Source organism: Vombatus ursinus, unplaced genomic scaffold (genome assembly GCF_900497805.2).
Source record: "Vombatus ursinus unplaced genomic scaffold, bare-nosed wombat genome assembly UNPS02014847.1, whole genome shotgun sequence".
In the NCBI taxonomy this organism is placed as follows: domain Eukaryota; kingdom Metazoa; phylum Chordata; class Mammalia; order Diprotodontia; family Vombatidae; genus Vombatus; species Vombatus ursinus.
The window spans coordinates 5,492,779-5,508,875 of NW_020954625.1; the positions used below are offsets into that span (position 1 = coordinate 5,492,779).

The following is a 16,097-nucleotide window of genomic DNA, read 5'->3' on the forward strand; positions in this document are numbered from 1 at the left end:
GCCAATGCAACCAAGATTAGAAGGGAAGCAGAAAGCTGGGAAACAATTTTTACAGACAGTGTTTCTGATAAAGGCCTCATTTCTAAAATATATAGAGAAATGAGTCAAATTTATAAGAATACAAGTCATTTCCCAATTGATAAATGGTCAAAGGATGTGAATAGGCAGTTTTCAGATGAAGAAATTAAAGCTATCTATAGTCATATGAAAAAACGCTCTAAATCACTATTGATTAGAGAAATGCAAATCAAAACAACTCTGAGGTACCACATCATACCTATGAGATTGGCCAACATGACAAAACAGGAAAATTATAAATGTTGGAGAAGATGTGGGAAAATTGGAACACTAATGCGTTACTGGTAGAGTTGTGAACTGATCCAACCATTCTGGAAAGCAATTTGGAACTATGCCCAAAGGGCTATAAAAATTGCATACTCTTTGACTTAGCAATACCATTACTAGGGCTGTATCCCAATGAGATCATACAAATGGGAAAAGGACCTACATATACAAAAATATTTACAGCAGCTCTTTTTTTGTGGTGGCAAAGAAATGGAAATTGAGGGAATGCCCATCAATTGGGGAATGGCTGAACAAGTTATGGTATATGATGAATGTAATGGAATACTACTGTGCTATAAGAAATGAGCAGGCAGAATTCAGAAAAACCTGGAAAGACTTACATGAACTGATGCTGAGTGAAATGAGCAGAACCAGGAGAACATTGTACACAGTAACAGCCACGTTGTGCAATGAACAGCTTTGATATCCACATCCAGAGAAAGAACTATGGAGTTTGAATGCAGATCAAAGCATACTATTTGCTCTTTTTTTCTTCTGTTTTGTTTTGTTTCCTCTTTCTGGTGGTTCCTCTAATTCTTCCTTACCACATGACTAATGTGAACACATGTTTAATATGAATGTATATGTACAGCCTATATCAGATTGCATGCCATCTTGGGAAGGGGAGAGGGGAAGGAAGGGGAGAAAATTTAGAACTCAAAATCTTTTGGCAGTGAATGTTGAAAACTAAAAATAAATTAATTTTAAAAAATACTTTTGTTTAATCCATTGGGGAGGGGGAGGAAGGTGATTCAATGTAGTTTTGTTTAGTCATTTTTAGTCATATCTAACTCTTCATAACCCCTTTTGGTGTTTTCTTGGCAAAGATACTGGAGTGGTTTGCCATTTCCTTCTCCAGCTCATTTAGGGTTACAGATGAGGACATTGAGGCAAACAAGGTTAAGTGACTTGCCAGGGTCACACAGCTGGTAAGTGTCTGAAGTCAGATTTGAACTCATGAAGATGAGTCTTCTGGACTCCAGGCCCAGTGCTCTAACCACTACACCACCTAGTTGTCCAGGTAATTCAAGGCAATGGTCAAAATGGGCAAGGTAGGACCAAGGATGGAAGGGACCCCAGAGATCATCCAGCTAGGTGGATATTGTAAGAGAGCACTGGGCTTGTAGCCAGGAAGATTTGAGTTCAAATCTGGCCTCAGATACTTCCTAGACATGGCTAAGACACTGGGTAAGTCACTTAACCTCTGTTTGCCTCAGTTTCCTCCACTGTAAAGTGGGGATAATAATACCACCGACCTCCCATAGTAGTTGTGAGGATCACATGAGATAATATTTGTAAAGTGTCTAACACATAGTAGGCACTTTATAAATGTTAGCTATTATTATTATTATCATCCAGTCTAAATTTTCTCATCTTATTCCTTATTACTATATGACCTTGGACAAATCTTTTCCCCTCTCCAGGCCTTGGTTTCATTATGAAAACTCAGTTTGCAAATGGGGAAACTGAGCCCCAGAGAAGTGACATGAATTGGCCATGGTCACATAAAGTAGCAGAGCCAGGATTGGAGCTCAGGTCCTCTGACCCTGAAATCCAGAGTCCTTTTGGACGTATTAGTCTGGGTCGGAGGAGCTGTGGTCTCATCAGTCTTTGGTTTCATGATGAAGCCAAGGCCTGGAGAGGGGAAGGGATTTGTCCAGGGTCACACAGTAATAAGTGTCAGAGTCAGGACTTGAAACCCAAACTCCAGACTCCTAGGCCACCACGTAACACCATGTTATCATTTTCCTTCTCCAATTCCATTCAATCTAACAAGATACTTAAGGGCCTACTGTACAACGAGTATCAGGTGCTGTGCTGGGCACTGGGGATACAAAGACAGAAACAACCCAGTCCCTGCCCCCCAGAAGCTTACATTCTACAGAGGGAGACAACATATACATAAATAAACACCGACAAGGTCATTTCCAAATGGAGGCTGTTCTGATGGGGATGGGTCTGGAGAGACATTATTTCAGGAAATCAGGAAAGGCTTCACGTGGGAGGGGACATCTGAACTGTGCTTGGAAGGAACCAGGGAGGGATTCCACAAGGCGGTGGTGAGGGGCCAGGGTGTCCGATACTTGGAGGCAGGAGATAGTAGGTCATATACAAGCTCTCCCTACAAATAAGGAGACTGAGGCTCAGGGAGGGCAAGAGACTTGCCTCAGGGTCGCACAGTTAGTTAAGTGGCATGGGACCTGAGTTCAAATCCTGGCCCCAACATTCCAGACATGACCTTGAGCTATTCATTTAGGCCTCGGTTTTCTCATCTACAAAATGAGGCAGTAGGACCAGGGTCCTCTGGGGTCCTCTCTTGCTCCAAATTGCTTATGGTAAGTCAGTCGGAGACACCCTTTTGCATTTTTTGGGTCCACATGCTAATTCTCCACTTGGCGTAGGCCAGGGGCCGGCCCCCTGCTAGTGAGACACCTTGCGATGAGTTTGGTTCTAGATGCATCTTCTGGAATCAGAGAATATCAGACATGGAAGAGATTTCAAAGCCAACTAGTCCAACCCAAACCCAGGAACCTTGCTACCACACTCCCAAGATGTCGTAATGAATGAATGAATGAATGAAAAAGCATTTATTAAGTACTCACCACGTGCCAAGCACAATGTTAAGTGCTGAGGTTACAAATATAAGCAAGACAGACAGTACCTGCCCTCATGGAGCTTGCATTCTAGTGGAGGGAGCCCAGGAAATAAGGAAACCTAGGAATTAAGGGGGAGCTCCAGGGGAACAGTAGGGGTGTACTTGTGTGCAGTGGTGTGGAAGTGACTGTGGAGGCCCTGTTCTGGGCAAAACAAGGCAAAAGGTCACCTGTGGAGCCAGCTTATGCTTGAATACCTCCAGGGATGGGAAGCTCACCACTTGACCAAGCAGCTGCTCTTTACTTCTACACAGATCATACCTTGGTTACTTGACACTTAGCCAGTGAAATCCAGAAAGAGAAGCTTGAAAGCACCAGGGGCTTGGGTGTTATGCCCCTCTCTGGGGTGGGAGTTCAGAAAGAAGGTCATGCATTGGACGTAAAAAAATTGATGAGCATTTTAGAACAGAATTTTCAGAGCTGGACAGGTCACATAGTCACACTCAGTTCATCCGTTTCTCAGATGCTGCAGCATTTACTATTTGGCACATTGGCACTGGAAGGGACCTTGGAAGAGACCTATCTGATCCTGCATTATACAAGTGAGGAAACTGAGGCTCAGGGAGGGTGAGACCTCCAGTGATGGGGAGCTCATTACTTGTCCAAGGTCATACATAGGATCACCTTGAAGAAGATCTAATCTTTCACTTTACAGATGAGGAAACTGAGGCTCAGGGAGGGAGAGACCTCCAGTGATGAGGAGCTCATTACTTGTCCAAGGTCATACATAGGATCATAGGACCACCTTGAAGAAGATCTAATCTTTCATTTTACAGATGAGGAAACTGAGGACCAGGGATTTGCCCAAAGAAGCAAACATCAGAGAGTACTTGTTCCATGCGGCTTCTCAAAATTCTCTGATCCTCCCACGGTGAGTCACAAATCACACAGGATTAAAAAGGGTAGTTGACTTCCAGGATTTAGAGCTGGAGGGAGCTCAGAGAGTGCTCAGAGAGAGCTCAAAGCCCCAGCACCAGTAGAGAAAGTGCCTGTACTGATGAGATCACAGCTCCTCTGAACCAAAAGAACTCTGGATTTCAGGGTCAGAGGATCTGGGTTCGAATCCCAATTGCCACTTATTACCTGTGTGACTTTGGCCAATTCATGTCACTTCTCTGGGCCTTGGTTTCTCCATTTGCAAAATGAGGGGTTCTAACCTCCACGATCCATTCTAGCTAGAACTTTATGAGTTTATGAAGTATCCATTAACCTAGACAGCTACTCTTCTGAAAAGCACAATAGCTCCCCTTCCCCCCCCAAAAAGAAAAGAAACAGTCCCAGACCACCTGCCATGCTCACTCACTGTGAAATGCTGGCTCTGAACCATTTTCAGCAAGATCAGCCTCGGGATGGAGGAGCTGAAGGTCAGGACGCCTGCCTCTGGGGCACTCTAGCAGGTGCCCAGTCCATTCACAGGTAAAGATGAACCCATAAAGGACCACCTGCCTGCAGGTGTCCCGGTCAGACTGATGAGTTTCATCTCTTGACAGTTGAAGAACCCAGTCGCTGCTGGGTCCCCCAAAGCCCTTTTTGGCATCAGACCACAACTGTTTATTGAACTAAAGCCTCTCTAGTGTAAGAAGCCAAAGACTTGCAGATCTCAAGGGAAAAATGCTAGCTATGTGCTCCCACAGTGTCCTAGCCTGGGAAACATGGTAGTGGGGAGGGGGCGGGGCAGGGTTCTCAGTTGTCATCACCGCACATGCCAACCCCCTCCTCCCAGGGCTGGTAGTTCCTCTTTGTGTGGCCCCTGAACCGCCAGTGGATCTTGCCAATATGAATGCCCAGGCCCAGCTGCCCTGCCACCGCCTCTGTGCTCCATCTCCAGAGGAGCCCAGGAAGCTAAGAAGTGACTCAGCTCTCTGCCCAACTCGGGCCGGCAAACCCAGCTCGGCGAGCCCCCAGCCCCTTCTCTCCGCCTGCTCTGGACAATCCTCACTAAGCAGCTGCGGTGACTCCAGTTGTCTCTAGGACACAATCCAGATTCCTCTCATTGGCATTTAAAGTTGAATGATGAGCACCTGTCCTGTTCAGAGGAATGAGTTTCATCTACCAACAGCTGAAGGTCCCCCCAGGCGCTCCCCAAAGGTGCTTCCTCCTTACCTCCACCTCTTAGAACCTTCACTTTCTTCAGTCTTCAATCCCCACCTAGGGGATTGTTGTGGCTTTAGCCCTGGCACGCTCTAAACATTGAACAAACGCTAGCTGAAATGAATCAGGACTTTATCGATAAACGTGGATGGATCACCTCCAATTTACCCAGCCAGAGACAGGAACTGTGGGTGACATGAAAAGGGCTGGTGATGCCTGGTCCCTGCCTTCAATGAGTTTACAGTTCAGAGGGGGAAACAAAAATGAGCACAGCAATATAGAATAAAAAGGAGGTGGTACCAGAGATTGAGTCATTGGGAGATGGTGGGCAAGTTACTTCCTCACTGGGGGTCTCAGTTTCTTCATCTGAGAGTTTAAGTAACTATAGAGCATAGATTTAGAGCTTAAAGATAACTTGTGCCCACCCCGCCTCATTTTACAGAAGCAGATCATGGAGCCTGCAGAAAGTATGGGATTCAGCTGAGGTCACTCAAGTAATACTGAGATCCCAGCCCAAATCCAGTAGTCCCTTCCAAGGCACTGACCTTTTCTTAAATTTTAATTTGCAAGTTTCCTTCTCCTGTGCCAGTCCCATGAATGGAGTATTTAGGGTGTTTATTTTTAAATCTAAAACATCAATATTTCAGGTATTTGTGACTTCCTTCATGTGGCCACTCTCTCCACCAATGGAAATCCCAAGCCTCTTCAGGAGTTTCGTTGGCCCCCATGTCTCCTGCCCTGTGGCCAGCTCCTCCAAACTTAGCTGGACTGGTCCTTGGGAGAAGGGAACACAAGCCATCACTGGGCCCATCGGCAAAGCCCGGGCCTGCCAGAGTTTGTCATCCATTGACCTAGCTTCCCAGAACCCAGAGTGGCCAAGTGCAGGGCCACTTCCCACAAGCATCAAGACACTCAAGAGCTTGAATGGAGCCAAGATCCAAATCCGTGTGGCTCCGCCCTCTGCTGTGGTGAAGACCTAAGTCCATCTTTGTCTCCTCATCCTAGCCAATGAAAGGGTAGCTAGGTGGCACCATAGTGCACTGGGATTGGAGTCAGAAAGACTCATCTTCATGAGTTCAAATTCAGCCTCAGACACTTATTAGCCGTGTGACCCTGGGCAAGTCACTTAACCCTGTTTGCTTCAGTTCCTCATCTGTAAGATGATCTGGAGAAGCAAATGGCAAACCACTCCAGTATCTTTGCCAAGAAAACCCCATGAATGGACACAACTGAAATGACTCAACAACATCCTATCCAGTCAACTCCGGTCCATATCCTTCCATCCAACCTCATGCTTCTGTTGACTGTCAGACGTTCAATGAATGTCATTCTCATTCCATTCCAATCTTGAACCTGACCTACTAAATCAGACTGAGTCAGACCTGGCCCACAACACTTTTGCTTTCAAAACCTACCTGATTCACGACCTTCTCCGATGATAGCTGTTCTTGATAAGCAGAGGGGCATCATGCCATAGGGGAAAGAGAGCTGAATTTGAAGTCAGCAGACCTGGGTTCAAATACTGGCCTTGCCATTTGATACCTGCGTGACCTTGGACAAGTCACTTAGAGTCTTTAGACCTCCATTTTCTTATCTGCAAAGTGAGGGAGGGGCTAGGACCAGTAGAATTCTAGATCTATGATTCTGTGTCTCATACTCCCTTTCTTAAGCACGAGTCATCATTGAGCACACACTTCTGCAGCCTGCTGACGTCCACTATGCACCTTCCCATTGCCTTTTGGGTCACCTGCAGTTTGGATTCTTTTGAGATTAGGGTGCTCCCTGAGTTACAGTCCTGTAGCATTGCCAAAGAAATACTGATGTTAAAATGTGTGTTTGGATAGGAGGGAATACCTTGGGAATCTCTGAAGGCACTGGCCAATTCTTGGAATGTCAATTCTCTCCTCTTCTAATTTATTCTGGGCCCAGCTCATTGTCCATCAGTCATGGCTATACAAGATGCACACAGCGTCTTTACTACAACCCCAAATTTGCTTCCGTGGCTCTTGCCACCCATTGCAACTTCCACCCTTCTGGGGCCAAGAAAGACAATTCTAATCCCTCTTCCATGTTACCGTGCCCTGCCCCCCCCCCAAATCATCTCTTCTCCAGGTTAAAGACTTCCAGTTCCTTTGACGGGTCCTCATGTGGAATGGTCTCGAGGTCCTTGACTGACCATCCTGGGATGAAATATTACCCAAAAGAAATTACGGCTCTATCCTAAAGGAAGCTTGGCTTCTTTCACTTAGAAGCAGTCATGGAACCAAAATCTTACTACAAATGCCACAATACATTCTAAATGGATACATGACCTTAATATTAAAAATTAGAAGAGAAACAGATTATTTGTCTTTCACAGTTATGAAGAGAAGATGTATTCTGAACCAAAGAAGAGATAGAGACAATTACAAAAGATAATAACTTTGATTACATAAAACTGAAAAGTTTCTGCATGGACAAAATTAATGCACCTAAGAAGGGAAGCTGTTGAATGGGGGCAGGGGGAATCTTTGTTTCAAATTTCTCTAAGGGTCTGGTATCCAAAATATGTAAATAATTAATAAATAGATAGATAGACATGATAATAGCTACTACCTGATAGCCAAAGTATATGAACAAACAGTTCTCAAAATAAGATTTGTGAAGTATTCACAACTACATGAAAAAATGCTCCAAATCACTAATAATAAGAGAAATGCGAATCAAAACAACCCTGAGGTTTTACCTCCCACCCTGAAAATTGGCAAAGATGACAAAAAATGGCAACAGGCAATTTTGGAAAGGTTGTGGGAAGTTAGACATTAAAACATTGTTGGTGGAGCTGTAAAATGGTACAACCATTTTTGAAAGCAATTTGGAATTATGTAAAAAGAAAAGGGGGAAGGGACTAAAATATCCATTTCCTTTGAACTCCATTGCTGGATTTACATGCCAAGGAAGCCATCGATTAGAAGAAACTCTCCATATTTTACACTAAAATATTTGTAGCTGCATTTTTTGTGATAGAAAAAAAGGAAACAATGTAGATGTCCATTGAATAGGGAATGGCTAAATAAATAGTGATACAGCAATGTAACAGAATATTACTGTGCTATACGAAATGATATGTGTGATGAATACAGAGAAATATTGAAAGATCTATATGAATTGATACAGAATGAAGTAAGCAAACCAAGAAAATGATATAATGACTTTAAAAATTTAAATTTAAATTTAAAAAATAAAATTTAAATGAGAACAACTTTACACCAAAAACTCCAAAGTGAATACACCAAAATTATAAAAATTAGGCAGGACTCTAATAAAGAAATATGAGAGGAACTCCCCAAGCTCCCCTTTTCGTGCAGGCGGGAAGTCCCCAGGTGCTGTTTTTGGACATTTGGATATTTTCCCTGTTGATTTTTTTTCCTTTTCCTTTTCCTTTCCTTTCCTTTTCCTTTTCCTTTCCTTTCCTTTTTTTCTTTTTCTTTTTCTTTTTTTGGTTTTTTGGGGGGGGGGTTTGGTCTTAAAAAAGATACTATTTGTTATATGGGATGGCTCACTGGGAGAGGGAAGAGGATTGGTGCTGGGCAAAATTATGATGATGCTAAAAACAGAAGATATCAATAGAAACTTTTTTTAAAAGAAGTAGTCATGGAAAAAGCCACCTGGGAAAATCCCTCTTTGTAGCTCATCCATGAAACATTCCCACCATCTCACACCTGCCAGGGTGTTACAGGTGACACCGGATTTTCCCATATCACGGATCAGAGACCTAGTGCTGGAAAGAGCCTCTAGGCCATTTAGTGAAATAATCAAGCCACCAACAAGCCTTTAGTAAACTGACAATACAAGTGGGAAGAGTGAAATAATTTCGGCTCTCAAGGAGTTTACGTTCTAATAGGGAAGACAACAAATATATATACCTCTTTATCTATTTATCTATCTTTCTTTCTTTTTTTATTATCTCTTTATATGTATCATATATATCTTCGTATATATATATATATACACATATGCGTATATGTATTGTATGTATATGTATACATACACATATGTCCATATAGAATAGGTATAGTTCAATTCTTTTATTTTACAGATAAAGTAACTGAATCCCCAAGGAGGTAACATGACTTGTCCAAAGTCCCCCTGGTACTAAGTGAAGGAAATTGGATTTTAACCCAGGTCCTTTGGCTCTAAAGCCAGTTGTCTTTCCAAGGCACAACAGAAGAGGGACATTATTAACATGGTGCAGAGGTGGCGTCCATTTTTCGGCTCCTCATGGCAGTTTCAAGCCTTAGCACAGGTGCCCTCTTTCACGGGCAGGGCAAATATTCCCACCGACCTCATCTGACAGGGGAAGAAACAGAAGCTGAATGATTTATCCGACCAAGATCACACAGGTAGCAAGTGACAGAGCCTGGATGAAAATCCAGTTCAGAGATTTAGAGTTGGAAGGGATCATCCAACCTGCTCATTTGACAGAAGAGGAAGCTAGCAGGTGAAAGGTAAATGAGTTGCCTGAGGTCATACATGCCACAATTCTCCGCCTCCAAACATAGGATTATTTCTGCCATACTGTGCTACCCCTCATTTCTGGGGAGTCTTAAGTTGAGAAAATAAGGCTCCATGGCAGCCCACAAGCTGACCAGATCACCCACAAAATCAGGTTTCTGGAGGGGATGAATAGGACATTAGAAGGAAACATTAGTCGTAAGTACTTCAGGAGGCAAACCCTTCACTCAATTAATGTGTCCAATTTAGCTGAAAAAACTCAATCAAGGACAAGTGAAGATGATAGAAACACCAACAAAGATAACCCATGAAGAAAACTTGAAAAAACACCTAAGGTTATTATCCCTGGAAAGGAACCAGCCAAGTCAGTACTCAACAGCTCTCATCTTCTCCTTGCCACTCTGGGAAACCTCCACCCCAGAGCCCTCTTTTCCTCATTGGTGGCTTCGTCCTTGGGCCTACCATTTTAGAAAGGTCTCCAGCCATCTATCACCTCATACAGCTAAAATCTCTTCCTCCACCTCTTCCTCATCATCCGTTGAATTGCATCCCCTTTCCTTCCCTCCCCTGGTGCTCCCTACCCCCTAACTCATTTCCAGCTCCTAAAAGGGAGTTTATATGTTGTCTTCTTCTGTTAGGATGTAAATTCCTTGAGGGCAGAGAATGCATTGCTTGTATTTTATCCCCAGTGCTTAGCACAGAGCCTGGCACTGAGTAAGCATTTAATAAATTACCTATATATCCACCCATCTATCTATCTATCCATCCATCCGTCCATTCATCCATTCATTCATCTATGCAGTAGGCTAAGGCTAAGAAGAGACAAACCATTTCTTGGGCAAAGGAGGTTAGTTGAAAAGACACACTTCCAAACATTAGAGGCCACTTAAGCACAAGCAAAGGTTACCTAAAGTGGTTGTAGCTTCTTTTCCCCCAGTGGTCTCTAGAACTATGGTAGACACCATCTCCCCTAGATGGTGCAGGGGTAGGTGTCTTGAAGACCTAGATGTTAATGATCTTTCAAGTTCCCTTCCAGGCCCAGAATCCTATGACTCAATGAATCAGGTGGAATGTGACAAGGTTGCCTGGACAACTCTGGCTTTCCAGCCCTCACCAGGATTCCCTGGAAGCCCAGACTCATTGATGTCTCACAAACTCAGCCTGGTCTAGTGGCAAGGATGTTGGACAGAGGGCCTGCCCCAATAATTACTACCTGGATGACCTTTGGTGAGTCACTGCCTCTCCCAAGACCTCAGTTTCCTTACCTGTAAAATGACAGTGGGACATCATTTAGATGGACCTCTAAGGTCCCCTCTCCAAGTCTAAAACTCTGATCATGATCCCATGTGGAGAGACAGACTAGATGGTAGGAGAACTTGGTAAAGTCTTTCCTCATGTACTTCTGTGAAGAGAGTTGGGAGAGAAGAAACAGAGAAGTGGCAGCTTTTAACAATTGGCTCTCTGAAAATACAATGCACTTTTACATTTATTTAATCTGCATTATTAAAATTTTCTCCACCACTTTCTTAAGTTGAGACAATCAACAAAACAATAAATCGAGCCCTGATCTGCGGCATTTGCAGATTTCCAAGGTGTAAATGCTCACAATGAACATTTAACAATCGGCTCTCCTGGGCCGTTGGAGCTGGTTATGAGAAACAACCTTGGATAGAATCAGGGAAGCTGGGGTGGTTTACGGAGAGGGAAAGGACTGGGAAAGATAATCAAAGCAGGGAGAGCAACATGGAGCAGTAACGGGAGCGCTGTGGTCAATCAAACAAGCATTTACTAAGCACCCACTATGTGCCAGAGATTTGGAGCTGGAGGAGATCTGAATAGTAAAAGACAACAGGAGCAGTGTGGCTTAGACACAACAGTAGAGAAGAGGAAATACCTCCTCGCCCATTCTCTTAGAGACCAGAGATGAAGGGGTCTGGAAGGGTAGATGATCTTGGTTATCATCCAGTCCAATCCACTTATTTTACAGGTGAGGAAACTGAGGCGCAGAGAGAGAAAGTGACAGCCAAAGCTAGAAAGAAAGGCTGCATGGTAGAGGGAATAGCATCCCTGGAAGTTCCTCGCCAGTGGAAGACACTTGAGAAACAGGGATTTGGAGTGGAAAGAACCCTGGATTTGGAGTTGGAAGGCCTGAGTTTGAGGGCCTTTCAGGACAACTCAGACTGGTAGGACGGTTCTTCCTCACCTCAAGCCCAAGTTAGCAACACTTCTCCTCCCCACTTTCTCCCCATCGATCCCCTTCTGCCCCCTGAGGCCCCACAAAACCCGTCTGATCCTTCCTCCACAAAACAGCCTTTCACATCCCTCACATCATGCCCCCACCGAATCTTCTCTAAGCAAAACATCCCCAGTTCTTTTAAGTGCCCTCAACCTGGACTCAGATCCCTTCACCATCCCGGTTCCCTTCCTGAGGATAAGCTCTCCAATTTCTCAAGGCTCTTCCTAAAATGGGGGGCAGGGCAGAACACAACAATCCAGGTGTGGTCAGACCGGGGCTGAGAACAGTGAGGCTGCCCCATCCTTGGTCCTGGAGAGCATGCATTTTTAAGATTGCATGAGCTCTAAAATTTCCCCTCCTGGTTATGCTTCTGACTCTTCCAGACTTGGCCACCATGATTCGGCTGCCTTCTCACCCTGAAATGTCTTTCCATTCATCCCTTTCTCCCATTGGTGGGTTCCTTCTAGGGGCCTCCATTTTGGGGATAGACCCAGGCCTACCCACAATTCATTCTCCTCCCAGCTGTGCTTCGGTCTCTCCAGACTGGCAAGTCACTTAACCTCTGTTTGCCTTAATCCACTGGAGAGGGAAATGGCAAACCACTCCAGTATCTCAGTCAAGAAAGCTCCATGGACAGCATTGGTGTGCTATAGCCCACAGGGTCACCAAGATTTGGACATGACTAAACAGCAGTATCCACAGTGTCTGGTATACAGTAAACACTTAAATGCTTGCTGCCTGCCAGCCTTTCCTGGCTTCCATATCACACTGTTGACTCGTGTTGAACTTGTGGCCCACTAAAACCCCTAGATCTTCTTCAAATGAATCATCTAGTCATCTTATACTTGGGAAGTTGATATTTTTTCAGCCCAAGAATAAGATTTTACATTTTTTTCAATTAAATTTTGTCTTAGCAGCATGTTCAATATTCCAGCCTGTGGAGATCTTTTTGAATCCTGATTCTTTCATCAAATAAATAATAAATACAATAAAGTATTTTAAGCTGGTTGAAAGCCTGTTCAGTTGCCAAGTCTCTGCTGTTTAACTGGCAAATGGAGAAGCTTTCAGCCAGCTGAAAAGTGCTTTATTGCATTAGGGTCATCTTCTCTTCTGAGAGCTGCTAGAGGCAGCTATTAGGAATGTGACGACGTCAGCCAGAAGGGCACTGAGGTTGAGAAGCAACGCCTCACGCAACGATTGGTGAGAAACCACATATACATGACTGATCATATTTCACATATAGAACACTCCTGCACAACAGCAAAATCTACCATGGACAAGATAAGAAACAGATGCCCTTCTGTAGAACCAGGAATCTATTTCTTCCCATCAAATCCCAGCAAAAGCACAAGGTTCACATTGTTAGTGTGTGGGGGCTATTGCTTGGTGCCCCTTCCCCCAACTGACCAGATTAAAAAATATATATACACATGCAAAAAAAAAAAGAAAAAGAAAAAGAAAAAAAAACCACAGTTTCCCAAAAAAGATGCATGAAGGTCTTTGCCCTTCCTTAATTTTTTTAAATTCAATTTCATGGTAAGGCAAAGAATCTATAATTTGAGCTCTAGTTTATTTCACAAATCTTTGCTAGTCTCCTGAAATATTCACTTTTTTCTTCCCTTCCTTCTCCTTCCTTTTCCCACTTTTTTTTAAATTTATTTTTTTCGGGGGTAGGCAATTTGCTCAGGGTCACACAGCTAGTAAGTGTCAAGTATCTGAGGCCAAATTTGAACTCAGGTCCTCCTGACGCCAGGGCCGATGCTCTATCCATTGCACCACCTAGCTGCCCCTCCCTTCTTACTTTACTCCCCTCCTCATCCTCTACAATCCAATGACCCTGGCTTCCTGGCCTCTTGGCTGTCCTGCCTCCCTGACCTCCCAACTCCCAACACTGTGTCTCTGCATTGGCTGTGCACCATGCCTGGAATACACCCCTCCCACCTCCCCACTCTTCCTTCCCTGGCTTCCCTCAAGACTCAACTCAGATCCCATCTTCTGCAGGAGGCATTTCCTGCAGTTGCCAGGACCTTTGCTCTGCTATCACCTTTCAGCTGCTTTGTATAGCTCTCATAGGTACCAATTATTTGCATGTTGTCTTCTCATTAGAATATGGCTCCTCTTGGAGAGGAGGTACTAGGTTTTGCCTTTCTTTCTATCCTCAGAACTTAGCACAGTGCCTGATTATAACAGTGGGAAGAAAACCACCTCCAAAATATTTGAGAACTCTAATCAATGAAATGACCAATCAAAACTCCAGAGGACCAATAATGAAACATATTAGCCGTTTCCTGAAAGACAGATGAAGGGCTCAGACTGCAGAATGTGATGCAGAGTTTTGGACATGACCAGTGCAAGAATTTGTTTTGCTTGACTATAAATGTTTGTTACCTGGGAAGTTTTTTTTTTTTAAATTAAGTGTGTGTGTGTGTGTGTGTGTGTGTGTGTGTGTCAGAGGGGGTACTAGTGATTTTGTTGCCAAAAACAAGAAAGCAAAGCATTGATGAAGCATTTTGAAATGCACAGGAGCAATCACACAGAAGTTCAGAGCCGACACAATCAGGACTTCTTTGAAACTAACACGTTAAATTTATTATTTGCTTTTTAAACACTGAGCTGTATACAATAGGAGTAGTAGTTTCAATACAATCCTCTCTGTTTTTCTTTGTATATAAGAATGTTCCTATTTGCTGGGTCTTGTCAAGGTCACAGGAACAAAAAATAAAAAAGCTTTTAAATATTTGTTTCTCTTAACAGGGAGGGGACAAAATTTACTGTTGGGACCCTAGGATCTTGGGGCAAGAGAGCAGTTTTTCATCATCCCCATGGGGACGTCTGTCATAAATTTCAAGCCACCCAAGTATTAAACTCACATCTACGGGAAAGGAAGCTGCCTTAGGACCTAGGAGCCGGCCTGATGAGATTACTCACTGAAAGATTTCTGAGGTGGCCTGTGGCAAAGGGTTGTGTGTGGGGGATGAAACTCCCAGACAGAGCTATAATTTACCATTTTTGTGTGTGCCTGGAATGAGACAACCTCAGCTGAAACAAGCAGCATGAAACACATCCTTGAATCAGCTAATTCCTTCGGGTTATATCAGCGTTAAGCGCTCTCGGCTCTAAGTTGTGGAAGGACTACGAGGGTTTTCAGCACCCACTAAACTGGGCAACGCCTCACCCCAGAAACGCTCTGCCCTAGGGTGTCCCACAGAGAGCTAACACTGGCTACCTACCCCTTCGCACCTCCAACCCTTAGAAGCCCATAGATTTCTCTTTGGGTCATGCCAAGACCAAGACAAGTAGCCCAGGCCCCCGGGCTCCCTCTATTGGCCAAAAAGAGCAGCTCGGACCCATTGGCCTGTACTCGACTTAGTTCCCGAGGGAAGGAGGTTGGCGAAGGATCCCAGCTGACCCTGGGCTGTTCTCAGTTCTCAGTTGTCCTTCTTCAGATGCAACCTCTTGGCCACAGCTGTGATCAGGGCGGCCCCCTTTCCACTCCCATCTTCAGACAGCATGAACGTCACGTCGCACTGAGGGGCCAGCTCTTTCACGGTTTCCCGCAAGATCCGAGAAAAGCTACAGAAAATTGTAAAGGGAAAAAGCGTGAGTCGGACAGAGGTCTTCCCTTTCTCACACAACCTGGTTTGTAAATGACCTCCACTCCTAAGCACCAGCGGCTCGCCCCTGTGACCCGGCTCTCTGAGATGATCAGAAAGGTCTTGCTGCCTTTTCTGGACATTGGAGACATCGGGTGAGTGTGTGGAGCGAAAGGACATTGGCTGGAGTCAAAGTTTAGATTCAGAGATCTTGGATTATTGCAACTGCTGTGTATGTCCCCTCACCGCTCTCAGGCTCAGTTTCCCCATCTGTCAAATGGGACTAATAATACCACCTATTCCACAAGGTTGTTGGGAGGATTGAGTGGGAGAATATGTTTAAAGAGCTTTGCAAACACTGAAGTGCTACATATATATATAAGATCGTAATATAATAGTAATAATAATAGACAATTTCTAAGAATTGTCATGGCTGAAAAATTCATCCCTCTTTAACCAACTTGGCGCTGATTCTTTCTGAATTTATCTAGGCTAGCCCTGGAATGACAGACATGCAATCTCTCACCAGGCCTATAATAAGATTCCATTTTTAATTTGGTTTAGAGCTGTTATTTCAAAGGTGTTGGGAATTCCCCATGTGGAACCTCCTTTTGTCAATGCCTATGAGGGAACTTTCCACGACTTAGATTTAGATTTAGAAAGTTGTCTCAGACACTGACATTG

General features: G+C 44.1%; 1 protein-coding gene across 1 annotated transcript in view; it reads right to left on the bottom strand.

The window, feature by feature from the left end:
* Nucleotides 1-14,410: 14,410 nt before the first annotated feature.
* HKDC1 (hexokinase domain containing 1) overlaps nt 14,411-16,097 on the bottom strand; it is a 48,599-nt gene continuing 46,912 nt past the window's right edge. Inside the window, exon 18 of the mRNA XM_027840660.1 lies at nt 14,411-15,393. Within this exon, the coding sequence (XP_027696461.1) occupies nt 15,249-15,393 (145 nt within the window). The 3' untranslated portion in view covers nt 14,411-15,248. The remainder of the gene's footprint in view (nt 15,394-16,097) is intronic.